The sequence below is a fragment of the Furipterus horrens genome, unplaced genomic scaffold, assembly GCF_987537825.1.
Source record: "Furipterus horrens unplaced genomic scaffold, mFurHor1.1.pri manual_scaffold_6, whole genome shotgun sequence".
NCBI classification, from domain to species: Eukaryota; Metazoa; Chordata; class Mammalia; order Chiroptera; family Furipteridae; genus Furipterus; species Furipterus horrens.
The window spans coordinates 70,901,447-70,916,869 of record NW_028327176.1 but is presented as its reverse complement, the minus strand read 5'-3'; the positions used below and the strand labels follow the sequence as shown (position 1 = coordinate 70,916,869).

Genomic DNA, 15,423 nt, shown 5'->3' with positions numbered 1-15,423 from the left:
TGAAGCTATGTGTCTTAGGTTTGTGGAAATTTTTCAATAACGTGTCTAGATCTGGTATTTCATTTATCCTACATCACACTTAATAGGCTCTTTCAATTTGAAAACTGGTATCTCTTTGCATGCTGGGAATTTTTTTCTACTAGTTCTTTGATAATTCTGTTTTTCCCATTTTCTCTGTTTTCTCAACTCTGATATTGGAGGTTGGAATTTTTGTCTTTATTGCCTGTCTTTTATATTTTTTCCCCTCATATTTCTCAACAGAATTTGCTGTATGTTCTGGGCATTTTCCTGTTTACACATTTTCATTTGTTCAATTATTTTTAATTTTCAAGAGCTTGCTTTTTTATCTATCTTTTTTCTATAGGGTTATGGTTTTCTCTTTTAGATGCAATTGCTTCTGCAACCTCTCTATAGATATCAACTGGAGATTGCTTTTCAGAGTTCTGTTCCCTGAACTATTTACTTTTACTCTTGGGTCAGTTGGATTTGATTAGAGTTATAGAAAGGGTTGGGGGACAGAGGGACTGTCAATGTGAGTTTATTCCTATAACAAGGGCTACCAGGTTAGGCTAAGACATTTATTGGAGTCCCTCAAAGACCTTACATGACTTTTGAAGGACAGGTAGAAATTGGTTGGCAAAGACAGTGGGGAGAAGGACACTTTAGGTAGAAGGGAGTCCATGCATGAAGACACAGAGGGATGAAGCACTGCAGGCCACTGTGGATGAACAAAAGGCTTAACATGGCCAGAGCGTCCATGGCTGCTTGAGAGATTGTGTGGTTATACACTACTCTGACCAACCTGCCAGGTGAGCCAATGCCACAACAGAAAAGGACCCTTGAGCCATGGAGAGTCTGTGAAGGAAGGATTACATGCAAGATAAGGTCATGATCAGATTTGCATGTTAGATAGACTTTCATTGCAGGGAGGCAGAGGATAAAGGGATGAAGTGTTGGCAATTGAGATGATGATAATATATGTCCAAGGAAGACATGAGACATAGCTGGTGTGGAAGGGGTGGGGAAGAGGATATGGTGCCTTTGTAGTGGACAGAATGGAGAGTATGTTGGGGCTGATTGGATGTGAGAGACCAAGGATGATAGCAGGTCTGTCTTTGGTGATAGTGTGGCTTGAATTTATCCATGGAGTTAAGAAGGAGGTACCCCTTCTGCTTCCATCAATAGAGATTTTCCTTGAAATGAGCAACTGCTTGCTCACCCTTCACTCACTCTGCTGTAGGGGCTGCAGAGTGAGCCACCTCATTGGGAAGTTTGATAACAAGACCTGGGGCTTTTGTAGGCCTGTTGTCCTTCCTCCTTCCTTGAGCATCCCACACCTGGCCCGCTGTGGGCAGTCAGCACAGGCCCGCCTCTCTCCCTCCTATCCCTCCCTCTTGCAGCAGACATGAAGGGCTGGCCCCAGTGAAGGCTCCTTCTTCTGGGGAGGCCCCCCTGTCCAGTGCTGTAGGACTGCATGGGAAAGTGTGTCCAAGGCTGGATGGGGTATTAGCAAGTCCTTCTATTACTTCCCCCAGCCATTTCCTCTAGTTTGACTTGAATCAATAAGAAAGATAATATTTTGGCCTATGTCTGTTCTTCCTTGGTTTATTTTTCAATTTACACAGAAGCCTGGTATGGGTGCCTCAGAAAACCCAATATGGGGATGATAGAAGGAGGTGTTGTTGTTTATATTTAAAATATGTGTGCTTTCACATATCCAAGGAGAATCACAGTCCCCTGCCCCTGTAGGATATGTGGCCTTACCACAGTAGCACACAGGGGTGGGGGGAATCCTTCCTACATTATAGAAAATGCCCTCTGGGTAAGATTTGACTTGAGTTTGAAGAGGTGGCTGAAGCAAGAGAAGGTAAACTGAGGAATAGGCACTTCTTGATTATAGGGTTGGCCTGGGGCAGGGAGGGCTTCTGTAGAACCACCTCTTTTTGCTGCTTAGCAGACTCAGAGGCAAGTAGGTGTTGCTTAGGGTCCCCAACTTCTGAAGGTAGTCACTGGGAATGTCAACTTCAAGAGAGTAGGACCTGTGTCTTCTTGGTCATAGTTCTCCATTCTGGACTTAGAGGAGGGCCTGGGACTTAGTTAAGCACTTGTTAGATGGCTGGCTGGCTGGATAGATGGAAGGATGGAAGGATGGAAGGATGGGTACTGTGATGAAGATGGAAGATAGTCAGTGTAGATCACAGCTCTGTGGAGATCAGATATGAGTCATTTGGGGACATTTTCAAAGTATTAAGGGCACTGGAACCCTGATATGAATCTTAAAAAAAAAAAAATTAAAACAAACATTCTTCAGTTTCTATGTGTATACCCAGACCTTTGTTTTACAACTTTGAACTTGCCCACCCCAGGGTATTTTCAGTCCTGGCAGGTGTGTATTTGGGCAGAGGCTGTTTTGTTTTATTTTATTTCCTGTAGAGCTCCCTTGCTTCCTGGTGCACACTTGCAGATTGCTCATGGGTGAGCCTCATGGGTCTGACGACATTGTTGCTGTGACTCGAGTGCTATTCTGGGCAGATGACTCGCAAGTTTGGGGACGGTTTCTCATCCTCTGAAGACAGCTGTGTAATAGGATTAAAGCTTCAGAGAGCAGCCCTGGCCCCAAACTGTGGAAGACCTGGTTTAAGGGGAATTCTTCCTGGGTGAGAGAAATTGAAGTCATACTCCAGCCACATAGACCTTATTGCAGTTCCTCAAACAGGTCTTGTCACCTCTGGCTCTGGATAGACTGTTCCTGTGCCCACGACACTCTGATTCCTCTGTTTTCCATTCACCTGTTCTCCTGGAAGCCAACTGCCCTTGGGGCTGCCCTCCCTGCATGGAGCTCTCCCACCTCCTGCTTTATCTCAGCACCATGTAGTAACTGTGGCCTGCTTCTCCTTTGTTAGACTGTCAGCTATCAGAGAGGCAGGGTGTCACACACCTCTAGGGGTGTGCGAGGCCCTCAGTAAAATACCTGTGAACTGATTTGTCCCTGTGGCCATCCCAGCCCATCACAGGCATCTTCACTGTAGTGAGGTCTAGGAGGAGGGTAGGGAGGCAGGCCTGTGCTGACTGCCCACAGCCGGCCAGGTGTGGGTTGCTGGATGTGCATATTCTCATGCAGAGCTCACAGCAGCTTCATCATGGCTCCCATTCTAAAGATTGGAAGACGGACACTCATGAGTTGCGGTGGCTTGACAAGGGCAAACAGTGTGTATGGAGAAGGGTGGTCCCCACCAGACTCCTTGCTAAAGACCCTTTGTTTTGAGGCTGCCCTAGAAGAGTGCTGGACAGAGGGCCTCAAAGTGCAATAGCTTGCATTTCTGGAAACTTTCATGCTTCTTGCTTGTGTGGCCTCTGATCTTTGAACCAGCCTGGTCTGTGTGACGTTCTGAGGCTTAAATTGTCTGCCTCCAGGTTGTGCAGGTAGCCCTAGACTTAAACTTGACTTTTGTTCCCAGGGATGTCACAGGTCACGTCTTCTGGGTGATGGTGCTAGAGCCAGAGTGACCCCAGTGGGTTGTGTTTTCTTCATTAACTTGTGTCTGGTGAGAATGTTGTAGTGATTAGACTTTGAAACAATATTTGCATATCTCATTTCTTTGTCTAATTAGCACTGTGAGAATGCTGTCCCAGTTTTCATGCTTGAATAAATAACTGTCATGGTGTAAGACCTAAGGGGCTGGTTCACCTCAGCGCTTTCCCTTTCTTGTGTTCAGCTTCTCAATCAAGCTTTGTTTCAATCCATACTCCAGACCTTTATTTTAAAAGAACTCATCTTGTCAGCCAAATGATACTGTCTACTGTCATGAAATATCTCCTAAATTTAGAGGACCCTTCGTCATTGTTGTGGCCTGAATTGAGCAGCAAAGTATACTCTCTGCCTATACTCCATTTTTGAAGTATGTAGAGTTTTAAAAAAGGAAGGGAGGAGTTAGTTTACATAAGCCCATTTTTTATATGACTTACAGATGGATTAAAAGACATGACGCTATTGTAAGTTTTGGAGGCTAGAACGTAGATAGAAGCCTTTGCCCTTCCGGAGTTTTCAACCCTGAGTAAGACCTCAGAGGCTCCTTGTGTTGGTGCTGTGCGAGGACACTGAAGCCCCTGAGCAACCCAGGTGGCCCTGCCACAGGTGGTAGCCAGCCTGGTGTGGCCTGCTGGGCAGGCATGGAGGGGACACAGTGAGTTAGGAGAAGTATAATTTTCAGAACACTGGTGTGGATAGTTTCCCCCAGTGCCAGGAGTGTTGTTGATTTCCGGGCTGTTTTCAAGCAGAGACTCAGACAAACGGAGGCAGTCTGGAGATGATCCCCTGGACGGGAGGGGTTCTGACATGAAGCTGTGCTGGGAACTTCTGGAACACCTGGGGGTGATCAGCTGGAAGAAGAGCAGATCTTAGGGTGGAGAAACATGAGAGTAGCCTTCCCGTGGACTGGCGCTGCTGGAGGCAGCTGGGAAGATGGTGTGAACCAGATGACGATGGCCTTTCTTGTCTTGCTAAATATTCTGCATTTTATTCCATTGATAATGGGGTGCTACTGATGGTTTCTAAGGAAGAAAGCAGTGAGATCTAGCTTGGGGTTCAGGGAACACCTTGGTTTGGAATGGAAAACACAGAGAAGGAACAGGCCTAGGGAGGGAGGCATGAATTTGTGAAAGTGTCAGGCAGCAGTTTGAAGGTTCTGGGAGGCACTGACTGAAGCTGGAGGCGTAGGTGACATCATGCAGGAAAGGGGAACTACTAGGGACTCTGGGGAAGGCCAACATTTAAATGATAAGCTGAAGGGGACTATGGGGAATGGTGGAGGTGGGTCAGAGAAGCGGGAGGAAAACCAGAAGATCATGGCTTTGTGAAGCCAACAGGAGAGAATTTTAGGGAGTGTACTGTCAGTAATCCCACAATAATGACCACCGTTTGTTGAATGATGTTCTTTTGTAGAGAGTCAGGTGGTATGCTAAAGCCTTTCCATACATCATTTCCTTCAGTTCTTACAGGAGTCCCATAGAGACTAAGGACCAGAGTGTCAACCATCTTGGGAGACAGCATGTGGGCTTTGGTGTGCAATAGGCTGGGTGTGAGTCCCACCTCTGCCCTTGCTGGTTGTGTGAACTTATACAAGTTATTTGATTCCTCTTCTCTAAATGAAATATAATGGCCCAGTCTCCTGAGGACAATGGGATTCCAAGATTGTCTTATTGTAATTGAAATGGGAGCCCCTCCCTAGACTTTTGCAAGGTCTGGTGATTTCCCAGTGTCATCCAGCTGGTCAGTAGTGGAGCTGAGATCTGAACCCATATATGAATTCATAGCCTGTGCTTGTGCCTTCTACCAAAGGAGGTGATATGAGACTGGAGCTTGAATGCTTGTGTCCTTGAGGAGTGGTGTTTTAGAGGTAGGAGTGACTTGAGCATGCCTGAACCTGGAGGGAGAGAGGAAGTAGAAAGGGAGGGATTAGTGCTGCCAGAGAGTGAGGGGGTGACTGATGGGAAGGTCACAGGGAGACATGACATGACATTCAAATACAGGTGAGGGATGACCCTGAAACCAAAGCAGATGTTTCTTCCTTAGAGAAAGGGGGACAGAAAATATGAAGGGAGGAGGAAACACTGGAAGTTTCAAGCAGGGGCAAGGAAGTTTCAGCATTCTAACAGATGATTTATATTCTCTCAGGAATGCAGAGGTGGGTCAGGGTCTGAGGAGTGGGAGCTAGGATTTGGATGGAAACTTCAGAAGAAGAGGCTCGGTCTCTGCAGCCTTTGAAGGCCACAGGATGGGGAGGAGAGGGGCAAGGAGGAAGAGGGCTTGGGACACCACTGAAGAACCAGTCTGGAGTGGCATGCCAGGTCTAACTCCTATCTGTGGTCATCCAGGCAATGTGAGATGTAGTTTGTACCTGGGGCCATGGTAGGGCAACAGGATGGTTAGGTTGGCCTAAATTGGGAAATTCACTAATTGGGTTGTGAAAGGACAGAGTATGTGGCAGTGAGACGGTGGCTGCTGGGAAGGCGTGAATCATGGGAGCCCAGGAGATGAAAGGGGGAAGAAGGGACCCTGTGGTCACAGGGGCAGTGGTCTTCCTTCCACTGTGGTTGAATACCCAGAGTGTGATTAGGAATTTTTAATGAATAATACATATGGCCCACTTACAAATCTTATTTCCCAACAAATATAAGGCATCTGTATGGAAAGCTTTATGGCAAGAATGGCTGCATACCTCATACCTTATCTATACATATCAACATTAGCTGGATTTTACCCAAAGTGTGACCATTAAAGCTGGGCTCTCAGAACCTCTGGACTCATGATCACATATGTACCCCCAAGCTCTTGAGTCAGGCACTTCCCCAAGGAGCCGTGGTTCATTTTACTGAGGAACGGTTTTAGAAACAGATTGGGTGCTAGGTGTTTTTGTTGCTACTGGAGTGTTGTCACTTCTATGTCCTCTCAGTTGTTAGAGCAAGGGAATATGTGCTTGTATAATAACCTGTGTCTATATAGATATCTGCCCTGGCTGGTTTAGCTCAGTGGATTGAGCGTCGGCCTGCGAGCTGTGTCGCTGGTTCGATCTTCCAGTCAGGGTACATCAGAGAAGGAAAACTCTGACTCCAAAAAACCTCCGCTGCCTTGCGGCATACCTCTTCAGGGGAAAGGCTAAGGGAGTAAACCCCGACAGAAAATCCGGAGCCGGAGTCCCTAAGGCGGTTTGACGTTGTAGTCAACACCGGCAACTCCTGCGGCGCACCTGAACCCAAGCTGTATCGACTCCGTCTTTCCCTTGGACCCTTCAGCTGCGAAGAGAGGGGGGGACTGCTGCATGGGCAACAGCAGACCCTCCATATTACCCTGCCCAGGCTCTGTAGCTTCAGCATCATCGCAAGATGTCGATTCAACACGGGAGGAGACAGATACCATGTCACTCCCGAGTCGGACTGCACAGCCATTCTCGGCGGTGCAGATAGACTCTTAAGAAGCTACACCATCGTCTCTCGAGACGGACGGCTGCCGACAACATATAGATATCTAGAAATATATATATTCATTTGTAATGTATTAAGCTAAACACAACTTCATACTGATTTCTCAATTTCAGTCCATTACCAGGCTGATCGTCCCAGGCTTCCCGCCTTGTTTGTCTGTGATCTCCTGCTCTGGCCATGAGAAACCTGGCTCCCAATATCTGCCATCTACTTAGTTGATTGATCGATTCCAGTATACATGTACAACAGTGGGCCAAAGTAGGTTTATAGTTGGCATACAAATAAATAATACAATAATTAATAAATAATGATACAAGAATAAACTGTGTTTTGCATACTCACAACTGTGAGCCTACTGTTGTCCATCCTTGGAGAGTGGTTTCAGAATTGTTCACTCATACCCCCAACAAGAAACAGCCTTATCACCCGGAGTACAGTGCTCATGTTCAATTCGTTTTGCCTTTAGTCTGATAGTCTATGCTCAGCTCCAAAAAGTTCCTTTTTTCAGTGCCTACCTTTATCCCCCACCCCTTTCAGTGAGATTGTTTCATACATTTGTGATGCAGTTAGATTATTTTGCATTCCATTCTCAGATCCCCTTGTCAACTTCTAAGTGATTTTTTAAAAAATTGTATACTTTGTTTCACTGTTTGTGTTGTAGTTTTGGAAAATGCATAGTTTCGTGTATCTGCCATTATATTATCACACAGAATAGTTTCACCACCCTCAGATAATACTCCGTGCTTCACTAATTAATCTTCTCTCACCAGACCTATGGCAACCACTAATCTTTTACCAACTGTATAGTTTTGCCTTTTCCAGAATGTCATATAAATAGAATCATACAGTATGTAACCTTTTCAGACTGGCTTCTTTCACTTAGCAATTTGTATTCAAGGTTCATCCATGTTTTTGCATGGCTTAATAGCTCACCCCTTTTGATTGCTAAATAGTATTCTGTGATATAAATGTACCACATTTTGTTCATCTGTTCATCCATTGAAGGACATCTTGGTGCCTTCCAGATTTTGGTGATTATAAATAAGGCCGCAACGGAATTTACCTGCAGGTGTTTGTGAGGACATAAGTTTCCAAATCATATGGGTAAATACCTAGGAACTCTGTTTCAGGATTATATAATAAAACTGTGTTTATCTGTGTAAGAAATTGCCAAAGTGACTCTATCAGTTTGTATTCTCACCAGCAATGAATGAGAGTTCCGGTTGCTCTGGATCCTTGCCAACGATTGTCAGTACTTTGGATTTTAGCCATTCTAATAAGTGTGTAGTGATATCTAACTGTTGTTTTAATTTGCATTTACCTGGTGATATGTGATGTTGAGCATCTTTTCATAAACTTACTTGCCCTCTGAATATATTTTTTTGTTTTGGTGAAATGTTTCTTCAGATCTTTTGTCCATTTTTTGATTGAGTTGTTTGTTTTCTTATTGAGCTTTAAGAGTTCTTTGGATATTTTGACTATCAATCTATTATCAGGTATGTTTTGCAAAGATTTTTTCCTAATTTCTGGCTTTTCATTTTCTTACCAAAGTAACTTTGACAGAGCAGAAGTTTTTAATTTTAATAAAGTTTAATTAATTTATTTTTTTCTTTTCTGGATTGTGCTTTTGGTGGCATATCTAAAACTCATCACAAACCCAAGGTCATGTAGATTTTTCTCCCATTTTTTTTGCTAGTAATTATATGGTTTTGCAGGCTTGTGAGCCATTTTCAGTTAATTTTGCTTAAGGTCTACAGTCTGCGTCTAGCTCCCCCCACCCACTCCTGCATATGGATATTCCACTGTTGTTCCTTTCTCAGTTTAATTGCCTTTTCAGCTTTGTCAAACTCAGTTGGCTGTATCTGTGTGGGGCTATTTCTGGGCTCTCTTTTCAGTTCCACTGACCTCTGTGTCTATTCTTCCTCTACTACCAAACTATCTTGATTACTGTAGTCTTTTTTAAATTTATTTTTTATTTCTGGGCTCTCTGTTCAGTTCCATTGACCTTTGTGTCTATTTTTCTCTAATTCAAAACTGTCTTGATTACTGTAGTCTTTTTAAAAAACTTTTTTAATTATTGTATTTAGTTATTTTTAGAGAGAGGGGAAGGGAGGGAGAAAGAGAGGGAGAGAAGCGTCAACACGTGAGAGAGACATCTGTTGGCTGCCTCTCACACATGCCAAACTGGGGACCTGGGTTGCAACCCAGACATGGACCCTGACTGAACTGGAGACCTTTTGGTCTGCAGGCTGGTGCTCCATCCACTGAACCACACCAACCAGGGCTGATTACTGAAGTCTTGAAATTGAGCAGTGTAGCTCCTTCAACTTTTTTCTTTTCTATTTTGGCTATTCTAGGTTCTTGGCCTTTTCATATAAATTTTAGAATCACATTGTCAATATCTATAAACTAACTCGGTAGGAACTTGATTAGGATTGTATTGGGATCTCAAGAATTGACGTATTAACAATATTGAGTCTCTAATACATGAGCACAGAATATCTTTCCACTTATTTATATTTGATGTTTGTTTTAAAATCTTTTTTTTCCTTCTTTTGGATAATTTATATTGAGCTATTTTCAAGATCATTGACTCTGCTTTTGGTATCTCCATTCTGCTATTAAGTCTATTCAGTGAACTTTTATTTTGGGATATTGTATTTTTCCATACAGAAGTTTTTATTTGTTTATTGTTTTTATCTTCTATTTATCTGCTAAGATTTCCTATCTTTTCATTAACTAGAGCATATTTTCCTTGATCTCATGGAGTATGCTTGTAATATACAAAGGGGATTTAAAAAAAAAACCAGAATTATCTTCTTATAGTACAGACTTCCCCTCTAGGTGAGGGTCCTAGTAATCCATCTGTATTATTAGTGTACCAGTGGCATTGTTGTGAGAGGCTGGGTTTGGCTTCAGTGGATTTTTTCTGAAGACTATTTCAGCCTGTTTGCCTGTTTCATGATTGGTGATTTATGAGTGCACCTGCCCACACCACACTGAGTGTTCAGCACTTTTTGACCATGCCCCACCCTCCCTATTCACCTGCTCTTGTCCTGAGTACTTTTTCTGTTTGTTTGTTTCCCTGGTTGAAAAAGTCGTCAAAGGGAAACATTTGGACAAGGTGGAAGAAATGAAACAAAAAATGGCAGAAGCATTAAAAGACATCAGAATCGACGAGTTCAAAAACTGTTTTGAGCAGTGGAAAAAACATCTCAATGGGTGCATTGCCTCAAATGGAAATTACTTTCAAGATGACTGAAGTTTAAACATATAAGAATAAATATACAATTTTTAATAAATAAATTCCATTTTTGGGGTACCCCCTCATATGCTTAAAAGCCCTTATCCGATAATTCCAACATCTGGATGACTTTAGGGTAGGCATTTGTTGATAGTGTTTTCTCTTGGGAAGGGGTCACATTTTCCTGATTCTTGAGAAATTGAGTAACTTTGGATTATCTTCTGGTCATTGTAAATTGTGAATGTTAGTTTTGGAGAAACTCTGAGTTATGTTATATTCTTCTGAAGAACATCAATGGTTTATTTTAACAGGCAATTAACCTGGTTAGACCCAATGACTAACCTTGAGCTCTGCCTTTGCTGTACTTCTTCGTCCTATGCATGTTAATTAGTGGCCACGTGAGGATCACAGAGAGTCCACACACAGAATTAGGGGTCCTGTCCTTTTGCTCTTGCCTGTCTGGGGTTCTGCCTCACAATCCAGTGACCATATTTGTCTTTGCTTCTTTTCCTAGTTTCTCCAGCCAGAAAGGCAACAGGTTTTCATGCTTTCAGGGCAAAAAACAGGAAAAAAGAAAAGCAACAAAAATCCAGGAAATTCACCCCCCCTATACCAGTTGCTACTTCATATTTTTGACACTCCTTAACAATCTGACTGCTTGTTTTCACTCTTAAGTATACTCATTAGGTTTGTTGTATTTTTCCCTGAGTTAATAGCTGTTACCTGTGGGAGGGTCAGTCTGGAGAGGGCTCACACTGGCATACTGGAACTGAATTTCTGCCTGCTTTTCCCCCTAACACTATTTCTTGGAGATCTTTCCAAATTAGTATCTAGAGGACTTCCTCAGTCTTTCTAATAGTGCATGGTAGTCCATAGTAACCAGACCCCTTCTGGTGGACGTTTATGCTATTTCCCAAGTTTTGCTTTTACAGACAGTGCTGCATCCAATGTCCTTGTCCCCCTACACAGTGCCCTGAGGTCTTGGTGGAGAAATGTCTTGGGCCCTCAGGCAAGGTTTTTGTTGGAATCCTGTGAAACATTCATTTCATTTTCTTGGGAATGGCATAATTTCTGCTTCCTTCTGTGGTTGACTGAATGTCTGGGCCATGTTTCTGGGCACAGGTAGGGACAGGAAGGCATCAAGGAGCAGGAAGAGAAGTAATGGGGAGTGCCCGGTATTTCAGAAGCCTTAAAGACCCACCTGGAGCCCTCAGCTGAGAGGAGTTAGTGATGGCTGATGCAAAAGGACAATGACAGCCCCAGCAGCCCCAACAAAAATAAAGTATTTTGTTTAACTACCTGTTTCTAAATTGGTTATTTATCAACAAAGAATGAAAGTTACCTTTGGACAAAAATATAGCCCATTAATCTAACAAAACAGGTATTAGAATTGTACAATATTTACCCACAAAAATGAAAACTTGTGTTCGTGCCAATATCTGCACACAAATGTCCATAGCAACTTTACTTAGAATAGTCCCAAATGCAAATAACCCAGATGTCCTCTAATAACAGACTGATAGGCTGTGGTACATCCGTGCATGGAGTAGTACTTAGCAATCAAAAGGAATGGACTAGAGGGACACCTGAATGAATCCTCAGAGAATTATGTGGAATGAAAAGATCTAATCCCAAAAGGTTTACGCACTGCATGGTTTCTTTGATATAACATTCTTAAAATGACAAAGCTAGAGCAATGGAGCACAGATTGATGGTTGCCAGGGCCTAAACAGTGGGTGAATGCGAGAGTGAAGTAGGTGCATTTATAAAAGGGCAACACAAGGGACAGAAACGTCCTGTGGCTTGACTGTAGCAGCGTCCCTATATTCTGTGATTTGCACCACAGTTTTTGAGAGTTACCACTGGAGGAAGCTGGATAAGGATGCACAGGACCTCTCTGTTGTATTCCTCTATATACTTTCCCATACCTATAGGTGAATCTATACTTATCTTGTAATGAATAGTTCAATTTTAAAGTATATTTTTTCTTTTTCCGTAATGGATCTACGGTATTTTTTTTAAAACAGCTGCCTTCATATGTCATGGAATGTCTTAATGTAGCCCATGTCCCATATGCCTGGGTGAAGGGGATTTGTGTTTGCCTATTTATTCATTTTGCATCTTTTATTTATTTATTTTTTTTTGTAAAAATTAGAGGAGAAAGTAGGTGAAAGATAGAAGGAGGAAAAGTGTTCTTGCTTTCGAACAAGTTCCTTAAAACTATTTTTGTGTTTCACATTAAAAAGAGAGTTCCGCTTTCCTTCTTTCCGGCAGTAGCAACCATGAAGGTCGAGCTGTGCAGTTTCAGCGGGTACAAGATCTACCCCGGACACGGGAGGCGCTACGCCAGGACCGACGGGAAGGTTTTCCAATTTCTTAATGCAAAATGTGAGTCGGCGTTCCTTTCCAAGAGGAATCCTCGGCAGATAAACTGGACTGTCCTCTACAGAAGAAAGCACAAAAAGGGACAGTCGGAAGAAATTCAGAAGAAGAGAACCCGCCGTGCAGTCAAATTCCAGAGGGCCATCACTGGTGCATCTCTGGCTGATATAATGGCCAAGAGGAATCAGAAACCTGAAGTTAGGAAAGCTCAACGAGAACAAGCTATCAGGGCTGCCAAGGAAGCAAAAAAGGCTAAGCAAGCATCTAAAAAGACAGCAATGGCTGCTGCTAAGGCTCCCACAAAGGCAGCACCTAAACAAAAGATTGTGAAGCCTGTGAAGGTTTCTGCCCCCCGTGTTGGTGGAAAACGTTAAGTTGGCTGATCAGATTTTTAATAAAAATCTATAAAGTTAAAAAAAAAAAAAAAAAAAAAAAAAGAGAGTTCCTTTCCTGGGAGTTTCACTCTTGACTCCAGTGGGGGTCTGTGGGTCGGCATGGGTCAGCAGGCTGTGGTGGGGTCTCAAAGCTCTGTGACAGGCCATGAAAGGCCCTTGACTTTCTGGCACTAACAGACCAAATCTACCTTAGAAATACCCTAAAATGCTCTTGTTATTGACTGCATTTGAGGGTAGCGCCTATTTTTTCTCTGCAGTCCCTTGCACATTTCCTTTTTTCTCTTCAACCTCTTCCTCATCCCTCTACCTACTCTGACTTAATCAAATTTTTCACATAAGCAGTATTTGCCAGGGTGTTCTGGGTTTAGCACTTCATGCCGGAAGCGCGCACAGCGCCCACCTCCTTGTCACACTGCTTCTCTGTGAAGGGAAGACAGGCTTTCTAGGAAGAGTGTGGTTTATTCATATCAAATACCCATCCATTCATAGCAAGAGAAGCAAGGAAACCAAAATCCACAATTATTTTATTTGAATCCTAATGCCTAAAAAAATACATTCATGGACAAGCTGTATGAATCCGGCCGTTCCTGGAATGAACTATCGGGCAGCCTTGTTTCTGCAACCGTGAAGGCTAGGCACACAAAGCTGAGTGACCAGGTCCTGCTGCCTGCTCACTGTGCTGCCACACAGGGGGAGGGACTTGGCCACCTAATGACAATGACAAAGAAGACAGTGGCCTCATAAAGCCGGGTCTGCAAGCTTCCTCTCCTCTCACTGCTGGGGGTGAGGTTACTGTTCTGCCTCTGCAGAGGAGGGCACTGAGGTTGAGAGCAGGAGGGTGCCTTGACCTGCCAGCGCCTCGGGGCGCTGGTCCCTGGAAAATGTCTAGCAGAGACGGGTCCAGTAGCTGTCGCTGTGGAGGCAGCAGCTCAGGACTCACACACAGTGGGTGTAATTTGGGCAGGCTGGGGGACATGGCAAGTCCTTGCGGAAGCCATCTCCTTGCTCGTCCAGCGGTGCTCTGACTGTTAGTCCAAAACAATGGTGCCTAGCTTAGGTTCTGGGGAACAGCAGGAGGAGGAGCAGCTTAATTGGTCTGACTTCTTCAGTCACTTGGGGTTTGAGACTTAAGAAAAAAACCTGTTTTCTTAGGCTGGTTAAACAACCACCGCCTACCTATGGTTCAATAACAGCTCAATGCAAGTTTCCATTGACTTAGTAGCTTGTCTTTTGTATCGGGTCTTGAAAATTCTTGGTCTGAATTAACGAGGTTTCTGACAAATCTGTAAGGAGCCTATACAGTATACATAGCCCCTTTAAATTTTTCCTAAACTTCCAACATTCTCTCCTTTTTTTTTTTTTTTTACATTTAACTTTAAGGGAGAGGAAGGATCAGAAAATAAACTCAGTAATGAAATGAACACGACAAAATAAACTCAGTAATTAAAATATGCTGCTTTTGCCCCTCCTGCCTTTCCTGCTTTCTTCTTTTTGATGGGAATGACAGAGGTGTGCAGGACAGGATCAGAGGGGCCTGTGAGGCTGGCCGTTGGCCTCTGTGAAACTGGCCCTGGACTGTCAGCAGCATACAGTGACTTCGCAGGGTGTGTACAGCTCTCCCTGCTGGGTGGGTGATCACCTGGGTATCCCAGGAGGCCTGTCTCCCAAAGGAGCACCCTGGGCCTGCCAGGGGGCCTGAACTCACAGTGGTTACAGTTGCTGACATTGGGTATAGGACACTGAAGTGACATTAAGGGGACATGAAGTGAAAAGAGCTTTACTGTGAGAGCTGCACCATCCTTGTCCTCATTGTCATCATAGTACTCAATAGGAGTTCATCTGTGCCCAGCATGTTGCTAAGTTCTTTCCATTCCATATGTTGCTTCATTCAGTGTTTCCTAAACTTGACCCCTAGCTAAAACGCCCCCCGATTCAGTAGGTCTAGGTCAGGGCCTGAGAATTTATGTTTGTCACAAATTCCCCAGAGACATTGAGTCTGCTGCTGGTCCTCATCTCTGAGCTCTAAGTTATTTTGCCTAAAACAACCCATGAGATAGGTAACATTATCCCCATTTTACAATGAGGAAACAGCAAGAAAAGTCAGGGGACTTGACCACAAAGCTCATTGCCAGTGACCATATGTTAGTTCAGCATGCTTAATTCGTCAGAGGGAGTAGCAAGTGCCCAGGAAAGCCCTAGACAGATATCGTTGGCGAGGACCAGTGCATTGTGGTATGTGTGATTGGGCCTTGGAGAGTCAGGCATGGAGGGTGAGGAAGCTCTGGGGTGACACCTGGGGGAGGACCAGCCCTGGAGGTGAGGTGGGGGCAGCACAGGGGCCTGGGTATTATCAGGAGACAGCAGTGCTAGGAGAGCTGGGTGAATCCCTTGCACCTGCCCCCAATCCTGGTGCTGCCACAC

General features: G+C 44.0%; 1 protein-coding gene across 1 annotated transcript; it reads left to right on the top strand.

Annotated features, from left to right (window-relative positions):
• Positions 1-12,486: 12,486 nt before the first annotated feature.
• Positions 12,487-13,015, top strand: LOC150006461 (large ribosomal subunit protein eL24). Its single transcript, XM_090280332.1, has one exon. It carries the CDS (start codon positions 12,508-12,510, stop codon positions 12,979-12,981), a length of 474 nt encoding a protein of 157 aa, XP_090136458.1. The 5' UTR covers positions 12,487-12,507; the 3' UTR covers positions 12,982-13,015.
• Positions 13,016-15,423: the final 2,408 nt, after the last annotated feature.